The sequence below is a fragment of the Sinohyriopsis cumingii genome, chromosome 1 (genome assembly GCF_028554795.1).
Source record: "Sinohyriopsis cumingii isolate HCF-2022 chromosome 1, ASM2855479v2, whole genome shotgun sequence".
Classification (NCBI taxonomy): domain Eukaryota; kingdom Metazoa; phylum Mollusca; class Bivalvia; order Unionida; family Unionidae; genus Sinohyriopsis; species Sinohyriopsis cumingii.
This window is the reverse complement of record NC_142961.1, coordinates 38,397,392-38,411,469: the sequence shown is the minus strand read 5'-3', so window position 1 is coordinate 38,411,469 and position 14,078 is coordinate 38,397,392. Positions and strand designations below refer to the sequence as shown.

Sequence of the window (14,078 nt, the reverse complement as noted above, 5' to 3'; positions counted from 1 at the left end):
TGTATGTATGGTATTCTTGTTTCATAATGATGTTTGTGGTTGATTTTGAGAAAAGGAAATTGCCAGAAAGTCATCATGTAATGTAAAAGCCCCTGGGCTCTGGCACAATATTTGTCAGACCCTAACGATGATAGTCTTGCCCTTTTACAGCAATATATTTCTTATGTGTGCATTATACAGACATAATTTGTGTGGCATACATCAGTTGATTTTTTCATACATATTAACTTGCATATAAACTTTTGTATATCCTTAAGAAGTTGACATATTATTGTTGATATATATTTAAATTTCTTATAATTTAATCTTGTTTTCCATCAAAGCTTAATATTGAGGTAAGGATTTAACATTTTCACCCAGTTTTACTTTTGAAAAAGGTGGTTGGGAACTTTGAACTATAATTTAGTCATTACTTAGAACATTTGCATCAATCTGCATGCCTTTGATGCATATAAGCAGGTTGTTGTTGTAGAGTCTGCTGTTCAGGATAGCAATCATTTCGGTATCCCTTGTGTGTCCAGACATCTAATCATGCCCTCTGTTAACCTCATTGTTGATGTTCTTAGTTAACCTGGTCATAAGGCTGAGTGAGTTTATGGTATAATACATGTTTTCATTGTGCATCCATCAACAGATGCTATTTCCCTTTCCCTCAAAAAATAGTAAATTAAACCAATTTCCATCAAACATGGCAGGTAACATACTTGTATGAAGGCCTTTCTTGTTTGTAAAAATGTTGATGATTCACCATATACTATGGACCGCTGCCATTATTAAATCTTTAAAATCCATAAAAACTAATTTGCAGCTTCTCTGCAAATCTCCTTGACAAAAGTTTAAATAATTTGGCTGAAAACATTGTACAGTTTCAAGTTTGTACAAATGATGCTGATCTACGATCAAATATGGGCACTGTAACAAAACCAGAAAGTTCATTAAATGACTTCTTGAAAGCCACTCACAAGAATAAGACAAAATCTGACAGCATTCTGCACAAAGGCTTTCAAATTTGAACAAATTAAGTCTGTCAGTTATGAAGTGTGGTCCTTAGTACTAAATATTGAAATGAGAGAATTTCTAAAAACTACTTTGCAGCATTTGACACAAATATGTGTTGTATAAAGGGCTTTCAGAGTTTGCACAGGTTCATTCATCATGAAATAGGCTGCTGCTACTAAAAATAGACAACTCTAAACAACTTAAGAAAATTTTGATCAAATTTGACAGCATTGAAACATGAATGACTTTCAGATTTATACAAATGTAGAACTGGCATCAGATATGCCACTATTACCGTAAATAAACACATCTTTAAATGACTTCATCTCTGAAGAATTTATACAGAATTTTGCATGAAACATCCTTGTATAAAGACTTCAAAATCTGTGACAATGATGCCAATTTACTTAAAATTTGACTGCCATTACAAAAAAAGTAAAAACAATTTAATAACTTATCAAAGAAACTGCTGAATAAAAATTGATCAAATTGGACCGGAAGCATCCTGGCATGAAATGCTTTCAGGTTTATTTAAATGATGTTGATCTGATATCATATATGACACTATAATTTACAATAACTACACCTTCAAATTACCTTTTTCTGTAAAAGTTACTTTGTCCAAATTTCACAGATAGCATTTTTACATCAAAGGGCTTTAAATTTTATAGCTGAAATGATAATTCACTTTCAAATATGAATGCCATTACTTAAATATGAAAAATTTTCAGTGGATTTTGACTGAAACTGCTCATTAAATTTGGACCTAACTTTGCAGAAAGAACTTCAGAATGGTTTACCAATGATGCCTACTTGCCATCAAATTTTGCTACTGTTATGGAAAATGTTTTTTAAAAAAAAAATTGAAATAACTTCTGAAAACCTCAACATAATTTGACCATATTTGGTAGAAAGAATCCTGGCATGAAGAGGTTTCAGAAGTGTTCTGATGATGCAGATTAACTTTTGATAATTGGCCACTTTACTAATAAAAAGATTTAACCAAGATCTCAAAAACCCCTTAGAAATTGTTCATATTTTATTGAAAGTATCATGTCATAAAGGATTTTCAAGTTTATCTTATGAAGCAGATTAGCTGTCAAACATGGTACCATTACTAAAAAAAATAGAAAAGACTGAAACAGATTTATCAGTACAGAAAAGCAAAACAGGTAAACTCAAATATGTATGAAGACATTAAAAGTAGAGGAACCTTGGAACAACTGGTTTCATAGCTTTTGCATTAGGATTTTATTATGTGGATACCATACAATTTGTTCATTTCAAGCCCACTGTTTTATTCCTGGCCATGACCAGTATCTTGTATTTATTGTACATTTTTCATATTATTGAATTTAAGCAAATCTCCATTTCTGTACAAATATATTTAGGGCTTCTCAAAAGTGAAGCATTGTGTTTGGTCAGATTGCAAAGCCATTCTGGCTTAACAGATTGTTGATATCCATACATCCATCTGGTGGCAGTAACAAGGTTTGAGTTTGTTGTTCAGTTGCTTTATCAAAGAATATTGCTTGTAGAGCCATGTAATTTAATATGAAATGTCAAATATGGTCACCATTACAGTCCTCAGTGAATACTTGGTCACTGTGACTTGTAGTTCATGGTTCAGTGATTTATGCATACCTTTGCTTTCAGCTTGTTTCTTTAGGTAGGCTTTACGTTTAACTCATTTTCTCTTGACACTGTTGCTTGTAGCATTGTGTAACATGGAATAGAGTTGCAGTATGAGGCGTACAACACCTGTTGATCAAAATTAGGTTAATATAGCCTATTTTTCCTGCTGCTGTGACCTGTATTATCCTTTGCTTTTAGCTTACTTTTTCTGACAGCATTGCCTTCAGTCATTTAACTGTATGAGGATGTGTTATGAAGAGTACAGTAACACCCTCAAATTAAAGCTAGATCAGTGTGAACTATATATTCTATGGCACTTTTAAAATGATTTTCCTGAATGCTGACACCCAGTTAAAAGTATGCATACGTTTCATTTGTCAGTGAAATTTCTCTTTATTTGATCTGTTTCTTCAAAGCAAGTATCAGTCTTTCAGTTGTTGTTGTTGTTGTTGTGGGGTTTAACGCCATTTTTCAGCACACAATAGGCTATACATGGCAGCCAGTATTAGTCGTGGAGGAAGAACCTGGGAAAACCCTGGAAAGAACCACCGACCCGCGAGAAGCTACTGGCAAGTTTTCTCACATACCCACATTGGCTGAATCTGAGACTCAAACCCACGCAGACAGAGGTGAGATGGCAGTGATCCGTAACGGAGAGCACTTTAGACCACTTGGGCACTCGGGGCCCCCAGTCTTTTAGTGTGTGAGCTATGAAACAGAGTTAAGGGATTTGAATGAGATAGGTGAATCCACACAAGTTAGATCATAGTAGACAAGTGGGTCACAATGCCAGTTAATTGTTTGCTGGTGCCTAATCATTCTGATCAAAGGACTAATTATGCTTTTTGATAAGCATTACTCAGCAGTTTTAATCCATCATATTAAAAGCTCCTTTGCAATGTCTTAAACATGTTATCATATACCATATTTAGAAAAATAATGGAATTATATTGGGATTTTTTTGCTATGTTACAGGAATATTAACTCCCATGTAAGTCATCATAAATGTTCATGAAGTTAGCTGTGTTTCAGTGTCCATTAAAGATATACCTTCATTTTCAATTGATTATCATACAGTGGTCCCCCTCTTACATGGCCAACCCTTCTGCACTGGGAAAGTGGTCTTATAAGACAGGTGACCTTTCCAGAGGGGGACTATATTTTCGAGATGTGTTATATATTAGGAAAGCTACATATAACTAAAAGCAGTTAATATCTTCATTTAAGAATAGCACTAATTATTAAAATGTTCTTTTTGTCTTAAAAACAGAGTTATTTCAAAGTAACATAAATTAATCTTATTCTCAGGTGCGAACTGCAAGTGGGGTATTGCTGTCATGCACATTACAAAACCATTCAAAAACATTATTGAAATCTTGGTGCATATGTTGTTTTGTATTTAAAATAATTCTCTTTCCATTTATACCTTGATCCCACTGCTACAGAATATTCTCCTTATCTTTTATGATCTGCATTATTTGAGTCTTCCCAATATAAAATGTTCTTGGCAAGTGAACTCTCCCAATTGTCTTCAAGTCAAATAACTTTTACTTTTTCATTTAAAGTATTATTTCTTTGTTTAAGTGATGACATGTTAAAGTTTTGTAATGATTTATTCCTGTGTTGCTACTTCAGTGCTGCAATTTAATTTTGCAGATGAAACTTTTGTAAACAAAATGCCTTGTGATAAAGGAAGTGTTGCATGTACTGTCACATGATTTTTCAGTCTTTGTCTGGTACCCTGTTTGTTCAGGTGTAATTGTGTGTGTGTTAATCCACAAAATCTTTTTTAGCCTATCTGACCATGTTATAATCTTGACAATTACATCGGTCATAATCATGTATTAAAAAAACAATCAGCAGTGTGAAGCCCAGAGCTCTTTCAAAACATTGCTGACCCCATTTCTATCTCACCATGTTATGACATTGACAACTATGTCTGGTTGTAATCCTCAATTAAATTTTATTTTTAAAATCCTCTGTGTGAAGCCCAAAGATCTATCAAAACATTGCTGACCCCCATTTCCTGCAAACATCAGCGTTAATGATATAATAATAACCTAAGTGGTACATGTACTTTAGCAAACACTTTTTTCAACAACAAAACCTGACATCTGGAAACAGACATTGTTAAAGATAATCGGATTACTTTCCTTAGTGTAATTAAACATTGGTTGTGGACACGTACTAATAAAATGTGGCCACTTGTGAGGGGTAAATTTTACATTTGTGCACAAATAAGTTGGCTGCTGATCACGTTGGGGCGGGGGTCTGAGTGAGTGGCCGAGTGGTCTAAAGCACTCTCTGTTATGGATCACTGCCATCTCACCTCTGTCTGCATGGGTTCGAGTCTAGGATTCAGCCAATGTGGGTATGTGAGAAAGCTTGCCAGTAGCTTCTCGTGGGTAGTTTTTTCTTACCGGGGTTTTTCCGGGTTCTTCCTCCACCATTAATACTGGATGCCATGCATAGCCTATTGTGTGCTGAAAAATGGCGTTAAACCCCACAACAACAACAACGTTAGAGGGGTGGCCTTTCTTGATGGGTACTTTTGAACACAAACTTGTCTGTGCCATGGGATTCTGGCTGTAAAGTGTGGGTGGCCACTGGTAGGGGGGCCATTCATGAGGGGGACCACTGTATATAGTTGTCTATAGCAGTAGCTGCCAATAAAAGACTGTCCAAATTTAGATTATCATGTATGTGATATTCCGATGACATTTTTACGTGAATAAGCACAATTCAGCAAGACTGTCCAACAGAAACTAGTAGATGCATCTAGTTTTGATAAAGACCGCAGAATGCCAAAGAGACTGAGAGATTTATGGAAAGAGTCATCGAATTGAACATTCCGTAAGATAAAAGTGAATGTAGTCTGCTGAGCTGCTCAAAGATGAAATAAAACAAGTGACTGCAATATGGTCATTGATTTTTTCTTCCAGTTTATTAGATAATTGATTTCACTGGTCAACAGTGAAATCATTACTGACTTGAAAAGGCCCTAATCTGTAGTATTTTGGTGTGCCGAACACGAATATAACCGTGAAAAATTTGTATTGGCTCTCGTTTTGAAGATATTCATATACCTTATTTTCTATGTTTCACTGTGTAAATTTCTCCAGTAGGACTGCAGCAACATCCGGAATAATGATGTAACATTGCATAATACCATCATGCTCACATCATCCACAGTTGATTGCATCATTTTCTGATGCAATGCAATACTAATGCCATGCGGCTGCTGAAGTAAGTTGACGTCAGCAGTGTACTATACATGTGTAGGCCTATTATACTAATGCCAGGCGGCTGCTGAAGCTGACGTAAGCAGTGTACTATATAAAGCCCAATCAGATAGGTTCAGCATTTAAAATATTTTAGACGTTGTGCGAGACAGTTCAAGCTACTGTTACATAAAACTTATTATTTTATCCATTTACGTACAATAAAGAACAGTAATGCCTCGAAAGTGTGTTAATACCGCGGACAATTTTTGCTATATTTGTGGGGAAGTGACATTTGCCAACCAGAAGAAAAGTATCAATTCTCAAGTGAAGAAGGCATATCATCTTTACTTCGGATGCAAGGTTGGTGACCAAGACAAGCCTTGGGCTCCGCATATATGCTGTGCTACATGTACAACACAGCTTTCACAGTGGTTGAATTGCAAAAGGTCATCAATGCCGTTTGCAGTCCCAATGGTGTGGAGAGAGCCAAGCAACCACCTAAATGACTGTTACTTCTGCTTGGTTCCTCCTCTTTCCGGCGGAATAACGAAGCGAAAGAAGTCGAGAATAGTCTACCCAAACATTCCGTCTGCATTGAGACCAGTTCCACATGGTGAGGGACTTCCTATTCCAGAACCTCCAGCAGAATATTCTCTTGATTCATCTGACGAAGACAAACGTGAGTCGACCTGTTCTTCTCCTGGTCCATCAGCATGCAGTGATCCAGATTTTCACTGTGGTGCATCATCAACCCCACACAGAATAACACAGGAAGAACTAAATGACCTGATTCGTGATTTGGACTTATCAAAGAACAAGGCAGAATTGCTAGGATCAAGACTCCAACAATGGAATCTTCTAGAAGAAGATGTCACAATTACTGCATATCGAAAGCGCCACCAGCAATTGGAGCCTTTCTTCAGAAAGGAAAGTAATCTGATATTCTGTTCCGATATTGAGGGCCTCATGAATGCTTTAAAAATCACTCATGACCCACAAGAATGGAGACTATTTGTGGACTCTTCGAAACTGAGTCTCAAGGCTGTGCTTTTGCACAATGGAAACATTCTTCCATCTATTCCAGTAGCGTATGCTGTCCACATGAAAGAGACATACGATAACTTAAGGCAGCTACTGAATTCCATTGAGTATAACAAGTACAGCTGGCACCTCTGTGGTGATTTGAAGGTAGTTGCCCTTTTAATGGGACTGCAGCAAGGATATACAAAATACATGTGTTTCTTATGCGAGTGGGATAGCCGAGCAAGGGAAATGCACTACATGAGGAAGGAATTGACTCACAGGCAGAATGTAGCCATTGGAGAGAAGAATATCCAACACCCAGCTCTGGTTGAGGCTCAGAAAATCTTGCTACCACCCCTTCGCATCAAACTAGGTTTGATGAAGAACTTCGTGAAAGCCATTGACCGGACTTTGCCAGCATTCCGATACCTGCATGAAAAATTCCCTCGACTCAGCGAAGCAAAGATTAAAGAGGGAGTTTTTGTGGGTCCTCAGATTCGAGAGCTTTTCAAAGATGACCGGTTCAACAACTTGCTGGAAGGTGACGCGAAACAAGCATGGAATGCTTTTCGCCTAGTTTCTACAAACTTCCTCGGAAATGTTAGGGCAGAAAACTATAAGGAACTAGTAGAAGACATGTTGATGAAGTATAAGAAACTTGGCTGCAATATGTCTCTAAAGATTCACTTCCTTCATTCCCATTTGGATTTCTTTCCTAGCAACTGTGGTATTGTTAGTGATGAACACGGCGAACGTTTTCATCAAGATATCGCAACAATGGAACAAAGATACCAGGGAAAATGGTCCACTACAATGCTGGCTGACTACTGCTGGACACTCCTCAGAGATGCTCCCGAACAGCTGTACAAGAGACAGGCGAAGAAATCTAAGATGTAGTCAATGACTTGATTTTTTATAGGTAGGCTATTACAGTTGACCTTTTACTATTGGAATGCATTTCGTTATGTAAACATTAATTTCTTGCAGATTACAAAAAAACTAGAGCCAATTTTGCAATTTGACTGTCATATTCGTGTTCAGCACATAAAAATTGATAAGAATTGACTAATTTTATTTCAGTAACATGACTTTTGTAAAAATTTGTTGTCCAGTGTTTCAAATGGACTTACACCACTTAAATAAATTAATATAGAAAAGGTGTAATCACTTCCTTGATTCCTTTTAGCTGCACACAAAAATGAAGAATGTCATGGTAAAGGCATTGAGAATGGTTGTAGTTGCAAAATCACAATTAGTCACAATTACCATTGTTATCAAATGTCTTAATTTTACTTTAGTTTATTATAATACTAAATTGTTCACAATGAGCATTAGCAATCTGATGACATATAATGGTGATGCAACAATAAACTCATAATGTTCTTAAGTACTGGCAAAAAGATACAGTATCCATAGTGCACTATCATAATAATTGAATTATTCCATAGAATTGTGGACTGATTCTGCTGTTTAGTGTCTTCACTAGCAGCATATTCAATTATAATCATTTGTTTGCTGTACTTAGAATGTTTCACTGTGTCTGAAAGTTGAAGCAATCTGCACCAATGAACCCCAAGCATCAAACAGTGTTTTGAACCATTTACCAACTAGATATCTGTAGAAATCCTGTCACCTTTATTATTCAAACTTTTCACAGATAAACTTATTAAAATAATTATAAAGAGAAATGAAACCCATAATATTAATTGTAAAAAAAAAAAAAAAACCATCCTGCAATAGATTTGATAGTCTATCCAGGCTGATCATATGTCAGGGCTTGAACCAGCAACCTACTGGTAACATATCCACATTAAGCGCAGAACAAAGCCTACCCCCATTAGGTGCAGGTCTTAGTTGGTAAATGCATATATGTTAGGAGTGGGACTTGAACAGTGTCTACATCTAAGGGCCATGTTCAGAGGGGATGCAAAAAAACCAGTGGAAACTTATGTAACTTGTCCTTTTTATGTGCAGTAAGTGATTGTATGCACACACACATGTATATGGTCTAGGAAAGAACATAAATGATACCAATTAATCGACAATATAGTGTGTAATTTTGATTCACAGTTGAGATATGCATACTTGAGTACACTGATGAGTGGCATTGAGTTGGCTCCTTGTTATCCACAGGCTGCATAAATTTTAATTGCTGAGGAACAAAACCAATCTGCCCAGTAGATAAAAAGAACCTGTTTGTATACATTAGGTCTTTTTAAAAACCATTAAACATATATTGCACCTTGTTTTAAATGTCAGTTTAAAACTTCGAAGTGCTTTTCCTGGTTTTCTTTTGGGAGCCATTGATTTCACAAGATTTCAGTGTAAGATTCTTCAAAAGTGTGTTTTTAGGTGTAATTACAAGAGGACTTTATGCTTTGCATATTATTTTGGTTTTAATCGTATAAAACCATGTAATGATTACCCCCTGATCTTAATACCTTTGTTGATGTCATTATTGTTATTATTATTATTATTGCGGTGTGTTGCAGCTAATAAGTAACTTTTGGCTCCATCTTAAAATTGTTTATGCTTCTAAACAACAGAAATAGCACCAATGAGGTAAAATGAAAACCATCTGCTGATGACTTAAGTGGGAAAGGTCTATTTTAAATCTAGACAATACATTCTTCATTAATAGTTTTTAAAAAAAAATAAAGCAAAGAATTAGCTCTGCTTTAATTTAATGATAATTCAAATTATTCTTGCTTTGTCATTCATTGATTCTGTCATTAAGTTTGGATCATCAGTATTCGTTGAGTTTTTTTTCTTCTTCCATTTCTGTGTGCTTTCACAGAAAGTACATATTTTGTTTCCTCCCAAATATTGCTTAAGAAATGAATCAGTGCCTTGTTATGTCAGCCAGTACTAAAGCCAGCATTTCTGTAAACTATTTCACTCAAAGATTTGTATCTTGATACCTAGAGTGTTAACAGTATGTAAAGTAAAGATAAAATAAGTGTCTATTTCTTGGTTGTCATTTATCCAATATAAGCTTAGACAGGTAATTGAACCACTTGAGAGACAATATGATAGTTCGTTTTCACAACTGAAATATTTTTTTGGCCATACAAAAAAATCATTTATTCATAAAAATGTCTTCTATGATGCATACTATAGTGTAAATATGTGTACGACAGGAGGTTTTGCTTCAGTTTTATCAATGTGATACAAAGTGAAATTTTTGGTACTCCCAATTCTCAGCAAGTCTGACTTGTGTAATGAACACATGCTTTTCAATTATAACAATAACTAAGATGAAAAATCTGATTGCAATCCTGAAAACACTGTTGCTGAAAGTGGCAGATGGCAAGAAAGCAAGCACATTACCCATTTTTTCAGATTTTCAACTGATTTTGCCCGGTTAGATCTTTTTACTTATTGTGAGTTAAACTTGGCCACTATATTTTTCAGTACTTCAGGGATACAGGCAGTGGATTTGGCAGTAGTGCATGATGGGGATAACCCATCACAAATATACTTACCCCCACTTTCTTCTGTCCCACTCCCTCACCCCCAATTCTGCACTTTGGATATGAATATGTTGTATTAATAATGATAATAATAATAATAGTAATGTCTTTTTTTAAGACAGGTAAGTCAGTTTAGTATAACTAATCTCTTATCCTTATATACTTACTTTACAAAGTATAATTTTACATTGGTATAAGTGCAAAGTATTTGCGTGCCTTCTCTATTTCTCTCTGGAACAGAAAATGTAAGTATTAACAAGTTAACACACTAACATAGACATCACTGCAATCAATTATGAAAGAAGGAGGATGTAAGAAAATATATTGTGTATTTATTATTATTGTTTCTTGTGTTTGATAACTTTTGAAATGGCTAAACAATCCTTAAGATCTACTAAGAAGTTGATGACCATTTCTACATGTACATGGTATAACTTTAAGTTTTCTTTTGCAAAAAATGTGGCATGTAGTGGGACATAAAAAGGGTCATACATCAAGTTTCACTGCCTTAGGATTTGCTTTATCCAAAGCATTTTATTCTTACTTTTCTTTAAAAAGTTAAAATATAAGATGCAAACAAGCAGATAATTAATTCCTAGCTGCAGTATTATAAGAAATTCCAGATCTAATTAATAAAATAATTAATAAAAAGTAATTAATAAAAATAAATTCATCAAATGAATTTAAAACTACCATACAGTACTGAGGTTATATTCTGTATCGTTGGTTAACATGTATGATTCATTAATTGCATACATTTTCTTTAAGGATTTCACTGATTCAGCTGACTGGATGAAAGTAGGAAGTGTGTTCCATATTATGGCCCTCAAATGCTATAGAATTCCCTTTAATGCAAGGTTTAGGGTAATTTAAAAAAAAAACATTCAGTCCTCCTGAAACATCATATCAATGGAGACACATGCATGGACATACTTTAAGCATACTTACAAGTTGGGTTCATTAGCGGGCTGCCTAGACCCAGATCTGACATTGTATAATGCGCTGGCAGATCTAGGTCTGTGCAGTTTGTTAGAAGTAGGAGAAACAACATTAACCCTATCCTACTGATGATGCGACAACAGTTCAGTGTCTGTGTTAGCAGTTGGACATGACTTAAACATGAGTATGTGTGGTAAATGCCCTACAGTAGTACATTATCGAAAGTGTGAATATAAAAAAAATTATTTTTTTAACAGAACTTGGTTGTCTGCATTTGGGTTTAGATATTCTTGAGAGTGGCCACATAAGTAAGAGAGCCACTGTATTTGACCGGGTTAAGCATAAGATAAATAGTCCGTATAAAGTGCCAGCTGGTTGTTGTTCTTGTAGGGTTTAATGCCAGTTTTCAGCACAAGATAGGCTAACATGGCTGCCAGTATAACTGTGGGGGAAAACCCTGGGAAGACCCACCGACCCACGAGAAGCTACTGCAAGCTTTCTCATTTACCAATGCTATCTGAGCCTGAGACTCGAACCTACGCAGACAGAGATGTCAGTCATTCAGAGCAGTGAGCGCTTTAGACCACTTGGCCACTCGGGACCCCTGCTGGCTGGTCATAAAGGCTAGCATCCACAAGGCCAATAATTAATCATTCTATGCAATTGTTGTTTAGATATTAATAATATAATTGGTATAAGTTCTTGAAATTGAGCATATTCCTTCCCAGTTTATATTTCCTGTATGATCTCTTAGACTCGTATATTTGTATGAGTTACTCTTTTTTTAAACTGGATTTTATTCATTTTTCTTCAACTGTTTTGCTATGTTTGCATGTTTAATATTTTTCATATGTTTATTCTAAATAATGCCAGAATTTGTTCATTGTATATGTACATTTATTCATGCACAGTGGAAATATGCATTTTACTCTACAGAATGAACTATTTATTTATTTACATTCTGTGTTCTTTCCAGCTTTTGGAGGATGAGAAGGATAAGAAGAAATCCAAGGTAGCTCAACCATCTGGCCCTGTTAGGTTCAATTCTGTAAGTAAAAAATCTGTAAAATTCATTGTATACTTGTAGCTAGTCTGTTGCAGGAATTCTTGTGTAGTGCTGTCCATCCCTCCATTTGGCATACAGTGAAATATGGCCATCATGACTTAAAATAGAAAAACCATTAAACAACTTCTTAAATACAGCTTCTCAAAAGAATTTCACTAAATTTGACCTCCACACCAGATCCTGGCAAGAATATTTTGTCAGCTTCTACAAAAAGCCAGCTGCCCATCTATTTAGCTTTTAGGTACATGTTATCCAGGTATGTGTGTGTGTGGGAGAGAGAGAGAGAGAGATATATGGAAGGGTTTTGTACTACCTAGACTCTCACCCCCACCCCCACCCCTGCAATAATAAAATACTTTAAAACACACTTTAAAAAAATTCTGAGAGAATGGGTGGTAAAACCAGGAAAAGGGATGGGAAAACATAACCTTTTTCCCCCACCCTGGTAAAAACTAACCCTACATCCTAATATGGATGTTGATTGCTTTGTCCATTTGACTCATTTGCCACTTATTGCTATGAATTGTGACTGACTGTCTTCTTCCTCGCCAGCTGGTAACTAGCTGTCATAACTAATCCAGTCTGCCAATAGCCAATACAATCTTCCCATAACCTATTTATAATATCGTGAGCATGCCTAATAACTTGCTTATTTATGTGTATGAGTGTTGAGAGTGCTTTTCTCTGTGTGTGTGTGTGTATGCGAGAGAGAGATTTCCTCTCAGTCTTGCATTCTCTGTCTCCGTCTACAGAAAAACCCCATATTAAATGCAGCTTTTAAGGCATGATTAACAGCTTAAATATTTGTCAAGGTGGTGAACATAATTCTCTCTCTTTCACACAAATAAAAGTATAAGATTCTTCACACTTTTCAAGTAGGCATATTTACTGACCTTACATAAAATATTAAGTATTTTCTAAACTTAAAACTTTGTTTTACCAAAGTGTCTTCATTCCTGAATGTCATCACAAAACTTGCATATGAAAATTTTCTATCGCAGGTTTCAGGTCTAATCATGAAGAGTGTATTTCTACATGATGGTCACTGCCAGACTTAATTTCTGATGAATGTATCAAGTTCCATAATTATTATTGTTATTAGTATTATAATTTTTGTTATTTGCAGGCTCCAGTTGTCAGTACTCCTTCACACAGCAAAGCTGAAAACAAACCTGTTACTTCTAGTCCACCTAAAGTCACTGAAGCAAAGTCCCAATCTACCAAGCCACAGGGTTCAAATATGGTAGATTTAATAGGCCTAGGTAGGTCACCTAGACTTTGTCTGGAAACGGTTGCTGGGAATTGGTTAAAATGACTTAGTTATGGTTATCAATTAATTTGTCTATAAAGCATGCTGTCAGTACCAGGGATTGTCACAGAGTTCTTATGGAATTGATAACGGATCCCATTTCAAACAGATTCTAAATGAAAAGCAATCATTGCCTGGCAGGTTTATTTACATTTAAGTTCTCCTTTTAAGCATAGTTTAGTCTGTGTTGGTGGGAACAGTATTTGACTGAATTTCAGCAAAACATCTGCCCTATAATGTAATTGATAACTTGCTCGTGTCACTTGGAGCACTATTACTGGCAATATAAATATTTTATAAGATTTGTTTGGGTAATTTATACATCTATACATTGTGACTTTACTTTGGGTCATTATCCAGTACTTTGCCTAATAATGATGGTACAGATCTTAAGAGAAAAGAAATGCATT

At 35.5% G+C, this 14,078-nt stretch overlaps 1 protein-coding gene across 3 annotated transcripts in view; it reads left to right on the top strand.

Moving 5' to 3' along the window:
- Positions 1 to 14,078, top strand: part of LOC149806736 (stromal membrane-associated protein 1-like) — a 57,428-nt gene that overhangs the window by 11,170 nt on the left and 32,180 nt on the right. For all 3 annotated transcript variants that reach the window (XM_089957009.1, XM_089956997.1, XM_089957005.1), the window contains exons 5-6: positions 12,270 to 12,341; positions 13,486 to 13,621. In XM_089957009.1, coding sequence (XP_089813135.1) covers positions 12,270 to 12,341; positions 13,486 to 13,621 — 208 coding nt within the window. The remainder of the gene's footprint in view (positions 1 to 12,269; positions 12,342 to 13,485; positions 13,622 to 14,078) is intronic.